We start from the raw sequence: 22,508 nt of genomic DNA on the forward strand, positions 1-22,508 counted from the left end.
TCTGTTAAATGTAGATATAGCAGCAGATTGGAAAAACAGGTGGCTTTTCCTTTGAGAAGAATATATACCAGGGAGCATTCTAAAAAGCCAGGGCCAAGATGAATTAACCTGACCAACTACAGTAAACTTACTATAAAGTACAGGAAATATGAAGCAGTGCATTTTCTCATTTGTGGCTGGGAAGACAAATTTGCCATCAAGCTTCTCTTGGAGAGCGCTAGTGGAGGGCTGAATGCTGCATCTTCTTCTACAATTGCACCCTCCTAGCACAGATCCCGGACTTTCTTGTACTTTTTAGCCCTCAGCAGTTGTAAAGTACCAACAAATACACATATTCAAGCCAGGGGAATTTTCTGTTTTTCGTCTGGAAGACTTCAAAAAGTTTCACAAAGGCCAAAATGAAGAGGCATTTGGATGTTTCCTAGACAAAACCTTGTTGTTTCCATTCTGCAGGAAGTGCTGACACTTTGAAGACAACCAAGCAACCACAGACATTGAGAAATGGTGCAAGACATCTTCGAGGTTGTCTTTGCCAATGCTTTGACCTCACCACAGCGACCAGACAGGGCTTGCTGGAAAGCTCTCAATACTTGGGAAAATAGTGGCACCACTCTACCATCTCTCATCCAAAGCAATGCACGAACACATTGTACTTCTGGAACAATTCTGGCCCTTGGCTGCATTTTGGGGTTATGAATGCAGACAGCAGTGTAGGGGGCACACGAGAAGAGCAGAGGAAAGCTGGTGGTAATGATGGATGCTATTTTTTCAATATGGCTGATACAAGGAACAAACCATACATCATGCTCATGCTTCTCAGCAATGCCTTGGATTGAAATCGTGATGGAATTCTGTACCCCTTAGCGCTGGCTGCAGAGTGGGTTTTCTTGGAGTTTTAGAGACCAGCAATATAAAGCTGTTTCTGATGGAATGACACCGTTAAGATACATTATGACACAGCAGCAGAAAACAGAGTCTCTGGCACAACTAGAAACATAACAGTTTTCCAAGTACTATTGCCCTTTAAGGAGAGGATGTGGCTGTGAACATGCACTTTGTTATGACAGCCAAAAAAAAAAAGCCACCACTATCTCCTAACACCTCCAGTGCAAACATTTGTGTAACCTAATACTTTGTAAGCCCAGGGCAAGATGTTGCATGTTTAGAAATCATGAGGCAGAAAGGGAAAAGACCTTTCAAGGAAGTGGCACTTCCATTTTCTCTGCATATCTGAATTACAACCAAGGGCTGATCTGAAGTAGCCTGAGTATTATAATCAGAGATCCTCCAGATCCTCCATAAGGAATCCTACTGAAGTTACAGATTTTTCTAAGAGTTCAGGTTTGATCAAATTCCTGGTACCAACCTACTAGCTCTGGCATCTTCTGTGACAAATATAAGGTGATATGAAAGAACTACACATCTCAAATTTCCTTTTTCTGCATCAACAACCTTACCTAAGACATTTAAAATACCCTTATCAAAGAAAAAAGCTCCAGTGGAACCCCGTTAAGAACAAATTGGCATTGAGAGCAAAGACATGGGTGTCCAGCAGAGAAAATCAGGTCAGTCATGTTTTGATGCATGAGAATTCTCACATCACAGCCTGGTCCCAGGATAACCAATGGCACAATCCTTTTTGTAATAGGCCCAGTGGTTTGGATCATATTAATGCCAGCACATACTTGACCTGGGTGTCTTGCCAGCTCCCAGGTTCATGCTTTCATCCTTTATTCATTAGATATTTGAAGCAACAATATCTCATTCCTCTCCTGTTTTCAAGAAAAAAAATCCCCTTGAGAAGCTTTCTCTATTCTCTTCCCAGTTACACTTCCAGCTGCTTTTTGCCTTTGCATTACTAGTTCTGGGCAAATCCAGATCAACTCTGAAAATAACCCCCTGCCATTTTAAAAAACCTTTGTTCTGGTTTTAGATGGAATTTTGAACCTTTCCAATAAAAGCTTGTGATTGGCCAGGGAAATCCTACAAATCATCCTGTTTCTATCCCTGGATTGGATGAGAAGTTCAAGCATAAATTTGCCAGGTGATGCAAACTGTGTTTTCCACATTCAGATTAGTTCTCTGCTACCAGCAACTCACCAGCAGTAAAATTGGCTATAAAACTCCATCATCAGGTATTCTGGGAGCCAAATCCCTGAGATCTTAAACAAAATGACTGCCTATTGCCCAGGCCTACAGAACAAGAGCAAATTACTGCAAGGAGTTCACTTCATTATCCCTGCACTGGATGTGCTGGAGCAGCATTAAGGCCCCAGTGTCAGTCATTGCAAGGCAGCCCCTGCCCTCAGGAGTTTGAGATCTAAACCAGACAAAGCAGAGAACAGTCCTGAATTGCCTTTTCCTATGCAGGAATATTTCAGATGAGTAAAGCTGCAGGTTTTGGCAAGCAGTATCCAGCTCCAAACAATTTGCTTTGTATCCAGACTGTTTAAAAGATACCAGCGTGAATTTTTCCCATTGATTTTTCTTTGGGAAGAATCCCAGGTCTTTGATTTAACTCAGTTCTTTGATTGCACATTATAACTCTGCCAGAAAAATATCCATCCAAAGGAACAGCATTACCTCTTGCAGATCCTTTGGGACCTACACTAATGTCCGTGGAGCTCAGGCACCTCGTGTCCTTGTTTCTCTTCCAGGACCACATGGCCACCATAATCCAAATGGGAAACAACACTGTACATGCACTCAGGAGCAAGGCTGAGTTACCACAGTTATGACATGACGTCAGCATGGCCCACACCTGTACTCCTGACATGGTCTGGAGCCTGTGAGCCTCCCCCAGGAACCCAAAACAGTTGCTCATGTCTAATTTCTGCCTCAATTTTGCCAGGGTATTTTCCCTCTGCACTTCAGGTGGACACAATATTTTAAGCAAATACTGATGATTGAAGAGGCAAGTTAAGGGAAGGCATCCAGTAGCTGGAAATCGGGTCCATTACGTTGTATTAAATATTAAGCTCAGTGTAGTAAGCCAGACAATTGCATACTGAATTAATAATGTTATTTATTCCATTTAGTGGAGTATGGAGGACACTTAATCATTGCAGCATTTTATATCAGAGCTAGCATCAACAGCTCTGCTCTAAGAGTATTTTATGGAAAACACAGAGATGGATTGAGTAGCTGGAAGTGAAGAGAGTGCAAATGTGTGAAATACAGCAGATTTGGTAATAATAAAGTTATATGGCCTTGATTGTTCATTTGGATACTAATGCTCCAGCAACATTTTGTCTTAAGAAAGCATAAGCAAGTCCCCAAAGATAAGTCCCCTTGGGCTGGAGGTTGTGTAGGATCTGGAGGAACTTAACTTCTTTTCTTTTTGTAAGAGAGTTATAAATTTTAAAACAAAACCCAGGAGTAACTGCTCAACCAAAACGAGAAAATGTCACGGGGAATTCTGAAGCTCTTTTTTTGGCAAAATATAGATAAAATAATAAAAAGATCTGAAGATGAAAAAAATATACTGATACAACTGTCTGAAAGCAGGTTTTTTTTAAAAAAACCCCAGAATGGTCAATTATTTTTCCAGACTTCAACACTGAAAAGGAAAGGAATTTTTGCAGGAAGTTTCAGCAGTAGGAACCCTACCTTTTGAAATATAGGAATAAAAATATTAAGGAGCTACAATGGGATACCTAAGTTATCTCCTCTCGTTATTCTTTCATTTTTATACTTCCTAATTTTGGGCTGATTGCCATTTTTTATAGCCATAGGAAGAAATGGCTCCCCAGACATCCTGCAAAAATCAGCATTTTCCCCCATCACTCAGCAGGAACACCGTATCATTCCTTGGGTATGTTTCTCAACCTTAATCACCTCCAATTGCTGTGGGTTCTAAAATTCAGTCTACTGAAGAAAGAAATAACAGCTCTGCCATTTCCTGCAGCTCTGATTTTTGCACCTTTACAGAACAATTTCATTGACTTCACAGGAGCCTATCTGGATTTACACCTGTGCAAAAACAAGGCAAGAAAACCTGACCCTTGGTGTGGAATATTAAGTTCATAAATGTGTTTTGTATCTCCAAGAATCTCCCTATCTACAAAGGTGAACAGCTGTTGCTATTAATCAGACAGTCTGAACCAGCCATTAGAACTTCATCCAGATGATCCGTTAAAAATATACAAGGGCAACGTTTTGGAAATAAAAATCTACCCTCGTGTCCTCAGGGACACCTTCTGTTAGAGAAAAATCTCATAATTCAAGGCTAAAATTAGTTCACTTTAATGCTTTTTCAGGAGAGCCATCATACTCAAGAGCAACATTGCCTTGAAAAGGCCTGTTAGATGACTTAAGGGATCCCAAACATCTGGCAATTTGGTAAATACTGCATTGGAGACATCTAACATCTTTTTCAACTTCTCCGTGGGTGTAACTCTTTGCTATTAGCTGGAATGGCTGTATCTGGTTCAGTTCCCATCGACCATTTTCTCTGTTTGAATAGGAAACACTTGCTAAAGTGTGGAAACAGCTGGCAGAGCTGGCTGTGTATGAACAAAACACGCTCTTGTTTCTGCCCACAGACTGGCCTTTAAGTTCTGACTGCGATTGCCAAGGGCTCTTGGCTTTCTGGATGAGACCAGGTCACCCAAGATGTACAAGCTGGCTGTGTTCAGGGTTGGTTCTTGGACCATAATGCTCGCTGTCAGGGGGGATAAAGCTTTGTGTAAGTAGAGGGGAGCAGGATGAGCAACCCCATTTTATTAGCTGGGAAACTGAGGCACAGGAAGATTAAATTATTGGCCTCTGGACATTTCCCAGTGAGAGAAAGAGACCCATCCTTTTCTGAAGGAAATGCCAACATGCAAGTCTCACCTACGCAGCACTCAGCAAGCAGAATAAGGCTGCTGGGCTGAACCTCCTGCTCTTGGGGATGGTGTTCACACAGGTACCTGTGCTCCAGGGTCACTGTGGCACCCAGCTTCCTTGGAACACCAGGAAGCCCACATCATCTCCTGCTTATTAGTAACTCACAGATCCTTCAGTACATAGCACGTCTTCTGCTCTCACACATACCAAGAGCATAAAATGTAGCTCCAAGGGGCAAGAGGGTTGGTTAGCCCTGCACTGACCACTGAGTGATCACCTGTTCCCTAAGCAGCAGTTTCCTCTACCTTCATCAGGTCCCTGCTTAGTCCTGAAGGGAAAGGAAAGTCAGGTATCGCTGTTCTGTTAGGAATTGTCATTTGTCTTCCTAAGGCTATTGGAGAGTCAGACAGAACACTGCCAAAACAATGAAACACAGACAGAGCTCTACCTTGAACCCCCAGACAGTCACACAGAGTAACAAGCTCAGCTTTTTACTCAATTCCTTATGCTCTTCTGAGACCATGAAAGGAACTTTATGGTATGCTGGAAGGGATGAAGTAGTAACTATCAAAAACTAGACTGAAGTAACCAAGAGCCTGCATTATTTTCTCTTTGATGTATACTTATGTAAATTCAAATAAATATGCTTAAATGCAACCTGTCTTCAATTCTAGCAGAGCTTATTAAATCTATTTAAGTGAGACAAGCTCAGCTCCATGGAATGCCAGGAACTCCCCTGGCATTTGCCTTCCTACTTAATGTGATACTCTATGATTACACATACCAGAGCCTTTCATTCAGGCATTTTAATTTACAAATACTTTTTACATTTTTTAACGCCCCTGTGGACAGGCATTAAGAGTCCACCTTATTCAAGAGTAATCAATCGAGGTGCAGAGAGACAGCCTGTTTTGCTCCAGATCACGCACTGAAATACTAGCAGAGTTTGGAAAACTCCTTCCATGCCACTCAGAAACACCATTTCCATTAACAGCAGACACGTTCTCTTAATGCTCGGCCAAACACTCCAAGCAGAGATGCAGAGATCAAGCTTAGAAGCAAACAGGCCATAGGATGCAAATAGAGACTGACCTCCCCACACCAGCCACAGAGAGGACACCCACCACTCCTCCTTTGCCAAGGTCACTTACCAAGCAAGTGCTGCTCTCTCTGTGGTGCAAATCTGCCAGACATTTCCTCCACATCTCTTCCCAGAGCCAAGTATCTGCTAGGAGAGAAAAAGGAATTGCTAAATGAAATAAACTCAGTCTTTTTTTTTCTCAGACATCATACAACAACCTGCACACTTCCATACAGTCCTGACTCCTCAGAGGACTGGCAACCCATTACTCAGGCTCATCTTTTCTTGTTAGGTCTTGTTGTTTCTGGAATTTTTAATGTCCTTTAACAATTAATTGCATCTCTCACAGTCCTAGAGATGAGGTCTGGTTAAGTCCAGCCTTTAGGGTTGGTTGAACTTAGAGAAGCCTGCCCAGCCTGAATAGTACCAAGAAACACAGGTTCCAGTGGGACTCTTACCACAGTGCACCAACTCCTCTTCTGCTGGGCAGAATATCCATCACCCCCTAAACACTCAGAAATACTTCAGCTATTGATTGTAGGCCTTAAAAGCAATACCTAAGAAGAGAATCCCCTTCAAACCTGTGTTTTTAAACAAAGAACACAGAGACAAGTACCTTCTACGCAGGAGCTCAGCTCCCATTGACACCTTTGCCTCACACCTGAAGGCATGAGCCCTTGGGTGGAGCTTCTCAGGGTCTTCTGAGAGGCAGATAACACCTTCTCTGTCAGGTTGCTGCCAAGAGCTTCAGGTGACACAGACTTTAAATGAAGGGCAAAACCTCTCCATGGCAGAAACTAGAAACACACTGCACATCCAAACCAAGCTCTACCTGTATTTCTTCATGTACTCTTTGTAATTGCACACACGAGGAAGCCCCTGCCCTCCCTGGGTATGGAGAGCACCTTCAGCTTTGCACTAGAATTACCCAGGAGAGGCTGGTCAAGAGGCCTCTCTGGAGAGGTCAAATTCAGGTAAATGAGCCCCACCTGTGCAGGTTTAGGGCTGCAGAGCACTGACAGCCCCCAGGTGTTAGGAGCAAACCAGCCACCCTGGCTTTGTTCGGGTTTTATAGTGAGAGGGTGACCTGGCTGCAGAAAGGACAGAAGATAAAACCCAAGGTGCAAGTTGCATCTGTAGGAAGTGATCTGGCACTAGTGAGAGCTGGGAGATAAACAGCCCTGGGGATGGCTTGGAATGAACCTTGCACCAGCATTTTCTCTTGCAGGCCTGTTCCTTGCAATGTTTTAGTGGGATAAGCTCTAAACTGCTATCCCTCCATGTAAATAAAGGGATTTGTCATAAAGCTAACAGATCCTGCTCTGAAGTAGTTCCCCAGAATATGAAGTGACAATGAGGTGCCTAAGAGAATAACTTTCCCATTGCCTGGGAAAAACCACTCCTAGGATGGTAACTTCACAGCTGTGATTGATATGGGCTTTGGAAGAAAATAGGGGCCTGAAAGACTCTCTGTATGGTCTGCACAAGGAGAACAAAGAGAACAAATAAAACTAAGGTATTTTTCAAAGGTCTGTGTCTTGCCCTCAATTATCAGCCTAAAGCTAAGTTGCTGGAATAGTTTCAGCCAGCCATTTGCTCTGTGGGAATCTCATACACGCCTGGAAAACAAGGAGCCATAAACTGGTGCTTGTGCTCTTTTGCCCACCCAGGAGATCATCCTGACAGATTGGGTCCATTGTGCATTCCCACAAACTCTTCAGGTGCCACTCTCTGGCTGCCCCATCACTGCAAAAAGTGATTGGTACTTTTTTTCTTTTAATGCTCTTTTTCAAATGCTTTTACAGTTGTATTGTGCCCAAAAGGTTAGAGCAGAGAAACATGAGCCTGTGGCCGCCAAAACCCTGGGGCTCCACAGGAGTTTTGCAGTTCATTTACACTGAGTCAGGATTTGCTGCCAGGTTTGAACCCCCAATGCCTCCCAGTGCTCCCCTTCTGGACACACAGCTTTCTCTACCATTTCCCCCATCCTTTCCCGTGGGCTTGTGAGAACAAAGCAGCTCATGTTTGTCAATTGCTCCACACAGAATCATTAGGTGTGATCATGGAGTCCAGTGATGGAAACCATTTACCCAGTGGGTCAGTCCCATTTTCCTGGCCCAGCCTGCCAGCTTCCTCTGTTACTGACTGCAGTGAGTTGGGCAGAAAATGGTTGCCACTTTTTACAACCTATTCTTACAAAATCAAAGTTATGATGGACAGGGAACAAGCTCAGTTCATGATGAAATACACTGACAGCTCTTCCCCCCTCGTGTCACTTCACTGAGGCCAGGGCAATTGCAACAGCGCTGAGGGTGGACTCATCCATCCAGGGGAAAACAAGGCTTCCTTCAAATCCTCTTTTATTTACTCCAGTCAGCTGTGCTGAGTGTATTGATTCAATCACCTATTTCCTTAACCATAAAACCAGATGTGTGCTGTCACGGCCCATCTACAGGGACTAAATCCATGCCATTTAGAAAATGCAGAATAAAAATAAAAAATCCCAGGAAAGCTGATATATGCTGATGTTTGGAGCTCTCAGAGTTTCCTAGGTAAATTGCTTTTCTTTTGAGTCCCATTTATTTTTGTTACCTCCAAAGAAATGCTGTTTTAGCCACATTTCTTGGAAACAGTGTTGAGACCTAACGGGTTGTTACTGATGTGAATTCTCAGGGTGGGGGATAGAGGGAATGTAGTATTATCTTTGCTTCTGGGCATCAGCAACTTCTGCATGCAATGTGGTACAGTGCATGTCATTCCTTGCTGAGGCAATTAATTACCTTGGTCCCTAATGAGCAGAGCTATTCAGCTTAAAAAACCCAGCCCTTTGGACTGAGGTTAACTCTGGGCGTCTGGGTAGATCTGTGAATCAGGGAGGCTGTATTGCTCAGATTTACTCTTTTCTCAGGCCACGTTTGTTTGTTTTCCTCTGTACTTCTTATGGACACTGCCACCTGAGGCAGGTCGCTGCACCAGTTCCTCCTCACAAAGAGTCACCCAGAAAATGTGGTCTGGCTTCATCTCTGCTTTGTGTACCAGCTACCAGGTCTCCAGGTCACTTATTTCCCAGCTGAGCCTAAGGAGGAAAGAACTGAGCCTACGGAGGACTGTGAGGAGTTACCCATCTGCTGGGTCATTCCTCCACCTCAAGGGCTGCAGGTGATGCAGGTGGGCTCCACACAGTCCAACAGCCTGCAGAGCCCACCGTGTGCTGCTCTTGATGGGATGCAGACTCAGGGTAAGCAAACATTGCACTGCGGGAGGCCATGGCCCATCTGAGCCTGCAGATACAGAGAGGAGCCTTTGTGCAGGAGAGGGGGGGATTTGTCTGCTGGAGGGTTCTTTCAGCAATGCAGCTGTAATGTGCTACATGCCAGATTGTAGACATTCCTGGGGCAGCTTTCCAGAATGTGAATAAACTTGGGATATATGTATAAACAGCATACAGTGTGGGCTCTGAGAGGCCTGGAGATAGCATGGTACTGCCTTTGTACATGTAGAGCCTGAAGGGATTTCTCTGAGCCCAGATGTCCCCCTTCAATTCCAGTATCCACATGTGCCGATAATTTCTTGCTCTATATTGGAGATATTATCTCAGAATGTCACACCTCTCCAATGTACAAAGACTCCTTCCCATTCCATTGTCCCTGGGCTGCCTGCACAACATAACATAGCTGTGAAACACCACAAATGTGAACAGGGAGGCAATGGGAACATGAGACTGGGCTGTGCTACTCAGGAAAGCCTGTGTAGGCTGCAGAGTCTCTGAGCTGGTCCGTCCTGTGGTCCCAGTCACAAGGGTAGAGTCACAAGTGATTCACTGCAGAGGGAAGTGTTACTTTAGAAAATCAATGATTCAAATTCAGGAATTGCTGAATATTATTCAGGCAAGCCATATCCTAATGCCTGCCTAAACTGCATCTGTCCAATGGACATATCAGCTCTATGTCCCATCCTGTGCCATTTATCATTGCCTGGAAAAAAAACACAGAGGGGAAATAAGGCATCACAGACAACAAATACTCACGAGAGACAAAATGTAGATCCAGCTCCAACATCTGAGTACTCTGTCTTTAGAGAAAAATTACTTATCCTATAGATGTGGTTTCCTCTGGTGCAAGACCTCAGAAGAGTCAGGGGGGGTCTTTCTGTTGATACAATCATAATGCCTTCGTGTAAATGAGTACCACTAATTAAAAACAAAAGGAAGAGAATATTTTCCAAAAAGCAACTTGCTACTTTTCCCCTCTTAAGAGAGTTTTCTGACTTCTGATGAGTGGAGCTCTGTGTGGGCGTGGGCACGCACATAAATTAGTCTAGAGGTGGCTTGTGCCCCTGTCATAACTGTCATAAATGCAGAGAGAAATAAGTCAAGAGGAACAACAAACTCTGGAAATTCATCCAGCCAAACGCTGGGTTTGAAAGGAGGAAAGCGTTGCATGTGCTGTTCTGCTCCTGACCTGTACCTTACACTTCACTATTTTGTGTGTTGTTCTTTCTCTTCCCTAGAGAAGACAGAAACCAGATCTTAAAACATTCACGATGAATTTTCAAATCAATAACATGTGAGACTTTGTCTAAAAGGTAGAGTTGTTGTAAAAATCAATGTCAGAGAGAGCGCTTTGCCCAATTCAATTATACTTGTTCCTCTCAAACTGACAAAAGAAAAAAAAAAAGAAAAGACAAAAGAAAAAAAAACAAAAAATATGTGGGCTTATTTCAAGCCCAATAAATGTTCCTTGGACTAACATCCCAATTTTGTAAATATTCTCAGGGCTTTTTATGCCAGCTTCCCTCAAGGGGTCATAATTAACTCTAAATAGGGTTACCTTGTTTCAGAATCAGTCTAATGTCAAGCAATGTTTCTGCCTGTGTCCACAATTTTAAAATAATGTTGTATCCATTAAATAGCATGAAGGCTTCCCAGAAATGGGAACCATACGTCAAAATTTAAACACAAATAAGTGTGATTAGACATGGCAGCTGTCTAGAAAATATTTAGCTATTTCACTGAGTTTTGGGCAAAATATGAATGATTGTACCTATTCCAGTAAGTGCACAAGCAGAAAAGCTCCCACATTACCCTCTGCTTCTCAAGGCAAGCTTCATTTTAAGATTGATCCCAAAGAAAAAGAAAACAGCAAGGTAAAAGTACAAACAGCTGTACTTCTGCTCTGGCTTAGCTGGAGACATCAAGGAGCTTGTGAATCACTTACACAAAGAATATACATGTACTATAGAGCACTCTGCCAAACTGCTGAATCCAGACCACTGTGGGAAGGGCTGAATGGAACAGCAAAATCCCAAGACATGGGACTGTCCTGGTATCCAGGTATAATGTCCAGTCCTTGCCAACAGCCTGTCAATAATCTTCCCATGGCTGAAAGAAAACGATTAGGAAGTAAATGCCAACACCAATAATTCACATGCAAAGCCAAACTCTGACTGACCCTCTCTTCTCTTGTGTGAGAGAAACCTCTTGTAAATATACACCAAATACAAAATCAGTTACAGAAATACCCTGGAAATCTGTACTTGGTTATCTTGAAACTAAAACACGCCAGGAATTTGGGTAAGTTTTTGCTTACAGACTATCATTATTGGCACTTGATCAGATACAGATAAGTTAGGTTTCCAGCTTGGAAAGAGAATAATGCAAAAGGAATTGGAACAGATTGATTTCACATGTTTCATTTCAGGACAGGTAGGGGTTTTTTTAAGCACTAGAGAAACATTAATATAAATCTATGTTATAATAGCACTGTAATTTATAAGAAAGGTTTAAAGCTTCCAGTCCATGAGTTCTTGCGATATTTAGAAGTTTGGGTTTTTTTCATTTAAGTATTAAGTGAATAAGATTCAGAAGTTGTTGAGCATTTATTACTGTTTTTACAAATACTTGATTACATTCCTTTTTTGTCCCTCAACAGGAGAAGAATGGATTTCAAAGGTGTATTTTGTGACTTCTCAAGACTCACATTTCTAATTATGTTCTCAAAAAATGCTAGTGTGATACCAATCCCAAACACAGCTGGGGCTCATCTGTGCCTCTCCACAGAGTGCTTGCTCTGAAGTGCTTACTGATCCTACAGACAACAGGACTAAAGGCAGAATCTCTCCCTGCATTTCACAAGGTGAGGTGTGACAGGGAGGTTCATTGCTTTATCCAGGGTCCCGTGAGTACCCTTTGCAAAGCGTGGAATATAACCTTGGAATGCCTTCAGCCTTGATCCACACGACACCTGTTGCACAAGAATGATACTAGCAGGTCTCCTTGGAGGAGAAGTGATTGTTCTCTGCACATGTTCCTGATGGGACAGCAGTTATCCCATCTCTGCAAGATTCCATGGCTGGCTTGCAGGTGATGTATACAAAGTATGAAGCTGCTGGTCATTCTCCTGCTGTGGAAGTGAGTGAGCAAGAAGTAGAAATCAGGAAGTAAATAATTGCATGTGACCATGGAAAAACAGCAGCTGAATGCAGTGGTTTCCAGAGAAGGGTATGAACAGCACAGGAGCATGTTTCTAAAGGATGTGGCTATTTGGAGTAATGTGGTAGATTCTGAAGGAAAAAGAGCTTTGCTTATTGGAACAGATGTCAAAACCCAGTGCAGGCCATAATAATTGCTACTGGCACAGCTAATCACACAGGACTATGAATTTCTTCTCCACATCTTCAGCTCAGCCTAGACACCATAGAAAGAACATGAAGGCAAAGTTGGAGAATGAAACAACCTGCAAGGAATGGTCAGATCTGTAAAGTGAGGGGGCTTGCCAAGGTAAGAGATCAGGGAAGAGGGTGTGTCACAGCTGTTGGTGTTTCATGGGGTGCATGACAAGTCTCCTAACTGACAAGTGTGTTGTAGAGAAGTTTGGGACCATCACTGCAAACCTACTGCCTGGGGAAAAAAAGTGGGAGATCCTGGAAAGCAGAGTATGCTGCAAAAGAAACAACCCAGAATCTGAGATGCTAGAACCAAGTGATTCCTCGAGGAATCACTTCAGGAAAATCTGTGTTCATTACAGGTGCCTTACAGACTCTGTGCAAATCACCCTCCCTCCAGCACCTCATTTTCCCGTGCTTCAAATGCCATGTTAATACACTTCTTGTTGAGATACTGCAGACAACCGATCTTGGTGAAAAAATTGGAATTTGCAAAAGAACATTTCTAGGGAACGGAATTATATCCTCAGGATTTATGATGAAAACCTCATTAGACAAAGCACATTGCAGGAAACAACCCTCAAAACGTTCCCACCAAGCCTCCTTTTCTCCAAAACTTTCTGTTTATGCTGTAGAAGCAATAAAATACTTTAAAAATACTGCGTGGTCAATAAACCAACCAATTGTTAAAGTACAGATCAACAGATCAGCTGGAAACACTAAGAAGAAAATAAATCACAGTGCTTTTAAGCTATTGTCTCTTCCTTTAAAAAGGTATCATATCTGGTTCTTTACTTAAACATTGCTAGACGAGAGGGAAGAGACATTAAAACCCTTCCAGACATTAAAGTATTAGAACACACTGTAGTTTTATTAGGGAAGAAATGCACAATAGGAAGAGAATATCCTTGCAGTATCTTCTCACAAATTAACTGGCAGCCCTGAAAGCCATTTCCTTCCAAAAGCCTGGACTGAAGTTACATCTGATCTCATGAAAATAGCCATAAAGTCTGATTTACCAAGATGACTCCACTGGCTTTAAGCCTCAATGAATAACATAACCCTAAAAATAGTGTTTGAGTCTATAAAAATCAAAACAAAGTTTGATGTAGAGACAGTTTTGCAAGTAAAAATGAAAATATTGAGTTCTCCATTAGGAAAACACATATAACAGACCAGCTTGGGAAAATCTGTTTGAACACCATGAACTTTGTGGATATCAGTATGAAAGGCAAAGCTTTTTTAAGAATATAATCTCATTTTTATTGATTGTCAGAAAACTGAAATGTTCCTTCCACAAGGTGATGAATAAATCCTGTTGGGACCCGGCTGTGGATACTGGGATTGATGTGCTCTTGTGACTTGTTCTAACTGAGCTACTCCTGCACGGTGATACTTCTCTCCTCAGATACCCCTGTGAGCCAGACTATGGTGCCATTTCTATTTACAGCTGAGGAATAAAGACAGTCAGGAGTCAAGGGCCAGATTTCAAACTGCACTTGTTTATGGAAATTAAAGGATTTCTTGCAACACAGCTCAAACATGCCTAGACAGGGCTTGATTTCCATCCAGCTCACTCCAGTGGGAGGCTCCCAAATAGCATAAAATACAACACCTGAACGTTATGATGAAAGGTTGGAACCATCTGTTGCAGAATCTGCTGGCTACTGTGATCCCAATGGCTTTCCAGTGCTCATCTTCACTATGACAGTCTGGAATTCACAATGGCCTCGAGACCGTGAGTGATGCAGTTTGTAAAATGGAACAGTAAGGATGCCATCGACATCTGTTCCAGGCTGTTCATATGTCAACAACCACACCACATGGGAAAGTGTCTTGAATGCCTAGCAAATGGTTTCCATGAAGTTTTGGGGAGGAATCTAGCTTTTAAGGTGAACTCTGAAGATGACTTAATAGATTCAGGGAGTTTCTGCCACAGGAGCACTGCCTGTTCTCTGTATGAAGCATGTTGAAACTTTTAGACATTCCCTTGAACTTTCTGAACTGCCTCTTTAAAAAAACCTGAACACCTCAAGACAAAGCCAATATCCCTCTCCTGGTGGTAGCAGTGCTCAGAGTCCTTAAAAGAGACTGTCCAGAGGTGCAATTACTTAAGACAAATCTGAACTGTTTCTTAGTAGCACATTTTTCTCAGTTTATGTCTGAACACAGACTTGGCATAAGTCCAAGAGCTCCTTAAGTTATCCCATGGTGTTGCCTTAGATATAAACTTAGGAGGTGCAGAGCATCCACACTGGTTGTGTTCCTGCATGGCAGGTCCCTGAGCGAGGATCAAGCTCCCAGCAGACGAGGGTTTGGGGGTGCATGTTCTGCCAACAAAGGGAGCAGCCCTTAAAAATACAGGCTTTCAAATGTGACTAAAAGGCCAGGTAGTCTCCAAGCTAGGAGAGAATAATCTCTCTGTCTCTGTGAAGTCCCTTCCTTTCCAGAGGCTGCTGAGGCCAAGCCAGAGTGAAAGATGCTTTGCATGACTTTCAGCATTTACTCTCAGAGGAAGCACAGTATCCTGTCTGGCTCTTGGTATGTTCACCACCTGACTCTGGCATGCTCCAAACAGCAGAGCCTTTCTACCCAACTGGTATGTGCTGCAGTTCAAATGCTGGGAATAAAATAAGCAAGAAGGGCTGCTCCAATTACTGGGAGTCAGTGCACCTTTGCTTAAGGATTAGTGTTGAATTGGGCTCTTTCTGTCATGGCTGGGCAGAGGCACAGCACCACAGTCTGTGCCAGTAGTGACTGACAACAGGGACTTCTAGAGACCTGTGATCCTCCACACTTGTAAAGGACAAGATCAGGTCCCGGTTGCTAAAGGGAGTTAAGATCTGCCTCACTCTGTAAGGCAGGAGATGGTGAGCATGTCTCCAAAAACGGCCCTTCCAATCAACTCTTTGGTGATTTTGTGGCATAACATCATCAGTAACAAAGAGCAATTCCCCCACCCTTGCACTTGGTAGTGATGCATTTGGCAGTACACAGAGCCTGGGTTCACCCTTCACAGTACATTGATAGACTGAAAAAGGTCCAGACAAGAGCCACAAATTGAATCTTAAGTTTACAAAATAGGTTTCAAGCAGAAGCATCCAATATTGCAATTTATTCTTCTTGTTATGGAGTGATCTTACACTCTGTTGAAGCAGAAATATGGGGAACAAAACTGACCAAAGGCTTATCATTCTGGGAGATAAAATGTAGATTTAGGGGCTGGGAGTTGAAGTAAGAATACAGCAGTAAAGTGAACATTTCTATTAACTGGAACAATTTATAAGGTAGCAATCAGCTCTTCACTACTGGCAATTTCTGAAGCAAGACTGGACTCCTTTCTCAAACACATATTCAGTTCAAAAGACATTGATCTCAAATTGATTTTGATTACTACAGTCTGAATTATATGGAAGATCAGAACCGATGAACTCATGGATTCCTTCTTTATGCTTCTAGAATACTATGAATCATCCTAGAAATGTGGAAAACCTCTGATTCCCCTTTGTACAGATATTAACTTGGAGATATTTGTTACTAGTTCTGCCCAACTGACCTGAAACTTTACTGCCTGATCACAAGTAGTGCCTCCCAGGGAGGTGGCTCGTTGCTGAACCCATGCAATATTTCCTCTTTAACTCAACTTACATTTTTGGAGTTGAATAAACTTAGGGAAAGTTCACAGGGAACATGTGATCTGTAATTTCATACAATAGCTAAGCTGTAAACCCTCTGTCTGTGTTGATTCAGAAACCAAGAAACCCCCAAGATACATTTCTTAAAAACCAATTAAAAACTCCTCCGAACAGCACACAAATGCACAATCTCAGGTTGCACATAACACAAGACCAACCCAGCATTTTACTTCCTAATAAGCATAGCAATGTAAACACAACTACAGACATTGTTTTCTAATTAGGAGAATGTACCATGAGATGTTTACAGACCCCTATGGAAATGTGCAGACATTCAGTTGCCTAGCAAATGAAGGAAATGGAAAGCTCTTTCAGCTGGGGCATTCATAATTAGGCCGGCAAAGGGAGAAATAAAAGGTCTAGGAACAAACACAGGGAACAATCCCACACCTACCCAAGAAAGGCCAAGATAGTGCTAGGGAGAGGAACACAGAGGTATGACTTAGCAGTGGTTTTATTTGAACATTAGCTTACCACAGAGCTGTGTATGTGAGCAGCTGAATTCGGGCTGCCTGTGGGAAGGACGCAGTGGGAACGCTGACACTGGAAGCTGCTGTGTGGCCTTGTCTCCATGGGACCTGTTCTTGATGTTTGATGCTTGGAACTTCTCTCCTTCAGGGCAGGATGCTGCTGGGTCGACACTGCATCGATGGGAGACCAGAGTCCAGTGTGAGGCAGCAGCTCCTGTTTATGCAAAAAAAAAACAGCAAGAGAGGCGTGTTTGACATGTGGAGGTAAGACTAAAGAGATATGCACATGCCACAGCACCTACAAAAGGTGTTTCCTTATGGCTGAGTAGCAAAATGCTTTGGCCAGCTGGATTTACAAGGCTGCACCACTCATGACTGTGGCCTGGGTCTCTGAAAGAAGAACCTCTTGGGGTCTCAGGCACAGCTGTGTCTGAGAACTGGTTCATACCAACCCTGCCCTTGCTGCGAGCCATGGAGAGCAAGTTCCTACACTGCTGCTTTTGTGTTTCAGTAAACAAAAGAATTGAAAAGGACAATTTAATTTTTATTGCCATTGGGGCTAGCTCCAAAATAGAGACTTCGTAGTTTTGATTTTGTTGGTGTCACAAGGAAACCATCCCCTTATGCACGCAGCAAGCAGTTCTGCTTCAAAATTCTCACACCTTCATGCTGATGTTGGCCTCATCCTCTGGGAAAGGGGAAATAACAAAGCCTGGTGCAAAGAAACAATATGTTTTCCTTTGGTTAAATGGTCAAATAGATGTGGGAAAAGGTATCACACGCTTGTGAAAGAAACGAGTTTCTCAGGCATCCTCCCCCATTGTGGTATTGGTTACCACAGAACAAACTTTTTCCATCCCAAATCCTACCCATGGTTACATCACACAAAGCTACTGCCAGACTATGTTTTCTTCATACAACATTCCTTCTCCCTGGAAAAGCAGGAGGAAACCTGTCTGTACAGCAAGAGTCAATCACACAGCACCACTGTAAGCATTTCCTGGCCTACTAGTTTCTCCTTCCATGCTCCTACAACTCAAGGGTTTCACCTCACAGTGCCTGGGTTTGGAAGTGGAGACAAGTGTAAGGTTGCTTTGATTTAAAGATTGCTCTGACTTACAGGAGCTCTTAGTACCACATTACGTCTTAACCACGCACATGAATCCTGGATATAACTTGAAGAAAATTTGGGTTTAATCTGAACCCTTGAATTTCGGGTATGGGAAAAAGCCAACCATTTTCAGGTTGTTTTTCTTATGATGGGGTGGCAGGAAGGTAGGTAAATTAACTCCATAATAATCAGCCAGTTCTGCTCTTGGCCAAACAACTTCTACACCTCTTAGTGTTTGCAGCACTTTTAATTCCTTTTAATCCCATTTTTATCCCACAGATACTTCAGATCAGCAGTTTTCAACCCTCATGAAGTTTATTTTCCAGTGCAAATATAAGGCTTTAATTTGTGAAATTTAACCTGCTGATACTATCTTTCTTGCCCCACCCAGACCCTCAGCAATAGCCCATCACCCTTTATGTTTCTGCAGGTCACAAGGGTACAGCCACTGCCCAGGTAACCGTCTGTCAATCAGCACCAGGATTTCTGCACAACTAGAAATTTTTACTGGCTTTAACACACAGGAATACAAGGTGTGGTGGAGCAGGGGGAAGGGATGTTTGCAATGGCTCGAATCTACAAAGATGGTTTCCAGCTGCATTTCACATACGATTTGAGGTTTGGATGGAGTTTTAACAGAATTTCTCCATGAATTATGCAAGAGGCTGCTGGAACCCTGCAAGTACACAGAGGCACAGAGACTTGTTGAAGCAGCCCTCAGACAACCCACTGCCATCTGACACACAAACCAAATCAAAGCCCACTCCAAAAGGCAGTCTTACACTGGGAAGGGAAAGTGAGGAGAAGACCCCCAAGTGCTGTGGGGTGCCGAGGTGGGGACATGTGGGCTGCCTGCGGTGACCTGCTGCAGCACAGCACTAGATGGTGCTGTATTTTAGAAATAACTCTGCTTCATGGGTCCCTTTAGATTAGATGCAGGCTCAAAGATGTGGCAAACACATACAGATGCTCCTTTTGAGAAACGTTGCTGCTCTCTCCAAGGAAAGTACAGATTTTCCTTTCTATCTGTTTATAGCATAGGAGTTAATACAGCCCATGAATTTGTAACTAGTGAGTTGCCAGTTAAGCTCTCCAAGTGCTGCTGTTTCCTTTGGGTGTGTGATGGGAATTTCAGGGCACTGTAGAAGTGTCAGGAACAACACCATGCCCATATTTACCCTTCTCTGATTTACCCCCTTCCTCCTGATGTAGGCTGGTGGCAGGCTCCAAAAGCCCAGCAGGAGAACTGTACTCCCTCAACAGAAGCTCAGAGCCTCAGAGCTCTGGCCTGCACTGGAACACTGTCACCCTGGGAAAGTGGGTGGCACTGAGCATGTGACTGGTGCCAGGAAAGTCTTCAGTGGTGTTTTTAGAGCAGCATCCATCCTTGGATTGTCACACTGCCTCAGGTTGCATGATGTGAGGAGCTGGGATCCCATACCTCCCCATGGGAAGGGATATCACCTCCTGGGGTAGGGCTGTGACAGGGAGGTGGGAGGCCATGGGCACCCAGGTGAAGTGAAGGAAAACACCTTTGAGATTAGTGGCCTACAAAGTCACATATGAAAGGAGATGGGCTGTCTCCAGGATTTACTCTGGCTGCGGTTTCTCCCTGCACTTGTGCTGGGTCTGTTTGGTGCATGTCTGAAGATGCTGGGCACAGATTCAAAGCTGGCCCATTACCCTCACTCCCAGCCACTCCAGCAGGCAGAGCAGGTGCTCAGCAGTTGGATCCAGCCTGGGCTGCAATGGGCAAAGCCTTCTAGCAGCTCTCCCTGGGGTAGGAAGGGCTCAGAGACACCTGCTTATTCCAGTTGGCCATCCAAGGAAGCAGACACCCTCTCTTCCCTCCTGCTTTGCTTCCAGGCGCAAGTGAGTTTGGTTTTCTGGCCACAAACAGGGCAGTCTGAGCCAGGAAAGGGTAATTAATGTCAGAAAAGATCAGGGACGCAGAGCAGCAGAGCTCACTTGGCAGGAACACAAAAGAAGGGAGGGGGAGATGACTTTTAGAGAGCCTGCAAGAGGCCAAACCAGCCAAATGAGCTCTGCAGTGGCTGGGCTAGGTTGTTTACATGGCAGTCCCTTCAAGGGGTCATTTAACTTCCCCAATAGGGCATCAGCAGTCCAGACACAGCTTTTTGGAAGGGAAGGATGGGGTGAACATGGATTTGCCTCCTCTTATAGGGAGAGAGTATGGATGAAAGGATGAGGTAGCTCTAGAGAGGAAATATGAGCCTGTATGGAAGGCTGTGTAGGATGGAGGTTGGCATAACCAGTGTGTCTGCAGGGATGCTCGATAGCTGAGTGAGAACAGGCTCATCCCTGGCTGTGTGCCGAGCAGCCTGTCCCATCACACAGCATGGCAAGGTTTAGCTTGGCAGCAGAGGTGGTGTCTGGCTGCCAGAGCCTTGGAGGGAAGTCAGGAGCCAAGGAAGCACCGTTCCAATGGGCTAATGAACTCATGCTCAGGACTTTTGGCTTTGCTAAGAGTCAGTGGTTAAACAGAGAAGGAAGATTTGTGATCACCCTGCTTCATAGCTTGCAAAAATCCACCATTTTCAAGGGACCTAAAAGGATCCCACCCTCAGGTAAACTAGGGGATGTGCTGTGCTCCAATGCCAAGGAAATTCTGGTAGCTAAATGAAATTAAGTCAGTCCTGGATACGCCTAGGAGCCCTCCAAAATGCATCCTAGTGCTGTGGGAGTTAGCACTCTGTAGCAGGCTCCAGTGCTCTCAGCAAGAGCTGCCTCCTCTCCCAGGTCTCTGGCATCTCTAATATGACAAAGGATTCCAATCCGAAGCACTGTGTATAAACCAAAGCACGAATAAGCAGAAAGAAAGAGGGCACTGTCTGCAGCAGACAGCAGGGCAATAGAATATGTCATGTCATACCTGAGGATGCTATTTTGAGAGCTCAAGACAGGATGAAGGAAGTAGAGTTATTAAACTCACAGGGGAAAGGCATTGGAAGTGGCTGGCACCTCTCCCAGACTGGAGAGAGAGGCTCTGCAGACAGCCCAGGAAAACCAAAACATGCCTTTCCCCTCATAAGGAAGAGCAGCCAAACTGGGACTCAGCCTTGGCTCGGAGTCCACCTGCAAATTATCTGCCACAGTCTGTTCTCACCACCATGGGTCGTGTGGGCAGCAGGAACTGTCGGTCAGAACTTATGGCAACAGGTCCAAATTCTTAAACTTCTCCCTATCCTGTTCACAACTAATTCTGACAGGCAACAGGAATCAGAGGCCTGAGCTCTACAGTCTTTGTTCTCCTCCTACTTATCTGCCAGCCAGGCAAACTGAGGCACGTGGTGCCACAGCATCACTCACTCTCTTCATCCCAGGCTCACACTGTTCTGCTGGGGTCACCCAGCTCTCAGAATTTTGCTAGTTCAAGTTTTGTCTCTTTAGAGTATGCCTGTATCAGGCATTAGATCTTCACATGGAATTTACTGCATTTCAGCACATTCACTCTAGCAAAAGCCTGACTGTCATCTATCTCTAAGTTTGATTAATTCTGTGGCAAGGAGAGCAGATTCATAGAAATTCTCAAAAGGAAATCTGTCATGGGGAGGCACTAGGGGCCTCTCCCACTGCAGATTACTGTGGGGCAAAAAGTTTAAGTTTGCTATTGCAAGCTTCAGTGCTGGAAGAAATTACTCCTGATGCTGAACTTCAATAGCCCACAACTGTGAGAGACACTGATTAAGGCTGGGACTGCCACACAGGGGGACCTGATGTCTTCCTGGATTATCCCCTTAGAAAGCCAAGCTCATACTTCCCACTGGCTGCCAGCACAGTGACTCTTAGATCTCATAGCAGGAGAGCCTGATGGCCAGGGGATACTTTTAAGCAGAACAGAGAGGTAAAAATCCTGCTTTCGATTAATTGCATCACCAGGGAACTAGAGGGCAATTTGGATTAAACTAGCAAGGCTCTTTCAATCAGTTCCCAGGGGAAGATCCAGCAGGAGTGAAAGATTCAGCCAGAAATTGCAAATAGGGAAGTGAGAGAAATGTGGGGGAGTTTTACTTCTGCCCTTCATAAAATTCTGGTTTCACACTGATCCAATCTCCACCACTGCCAGTAGTGGGGGGATGTGGGGAATCTGAGGAGCTGACATGAAACCCGTTGTGTACAGATGAGGGGCCTTGCTGGGACAGAGGCTGTATGGCCCAGGCTGACCTGCCCGGAGATCCCTCAGCACAAGAGAGAGAGCAGTGCCCTGCTACCCTCACATACCCAGTTTGTGTGTGGCCCAGTTTCTGACTCCTCATAAAGTAGCCTCTGTTTCAGAGGATCCAACTTCTCACTCTCTCCATGGGCAAAGCCAGGATTTTTTTGGGTTTGCGCCTGATGCTGTCTATGGGATCTGCCTTGTTGCTCCTTCTTGAATTAGAAAGTATGCACTACTGGCAGCTAGAAGCACAGTCTTCTCTCCCCACATAATGCCAAAGACTCATTTATTCTCTTCAAGTTCAAATAAAGCTCTACTGTTTTGAAGTGTTAGAAGGAGCTGGTTTTTGTCATATAGCTACTGATTAGATGGGATTTCTTGAGCTGCCTCACAGCTCTGCCTATCAGGGCATCACTCAGCATCTTTGCATCACAAGGCCAGGCCAGCTCTGGGAAGCATCTCTCACTCCCACCTGTATGCC

General features: G+C 44.1%; 1 protein-coding gene across 1 annotated transcript in view; it reads right to left on the minus strand.

Moving 5' to 3' along the window:
- The window catches only part of LOC116795981, a 69,087-nt gene that overhangs the window by 37,307 nt on the left and 9,272 nt on the right, over window positions 1–22,508 (minus strand). The window contains exons 2-3 of the mRNA XM_032706142.1: window positions 16,744–16,953; window positions 5,982–6,055 (exon numbers count right to left, since the gene is read on the minus strand). Coding sequence (XP_032562033.1) covers window positions 5,982–6,055; window positions 16,744–16,953 — 284 coding nt within the window. The remainder of the gene's footprint in view (window positions 1–5,981; window positions 6,056–16,743; window positions 16,954–22,508) is intronic.

This window comes from Chiroxiphia lanceolata, chromosome 18 (assembly GCF_009829145.1).
Source record: "Chiroxiphia lanceolata isolate bChiLan1 chromosome 18, bChiLan1.pri, whole genome shotgun sequence".
Lineage (NCBI taxonomy): Eukaryota > Metazoa > Chordata > Aves > Passeriformes > Pipridae > Chiroxiphia > Chiroxiphia lanceolata.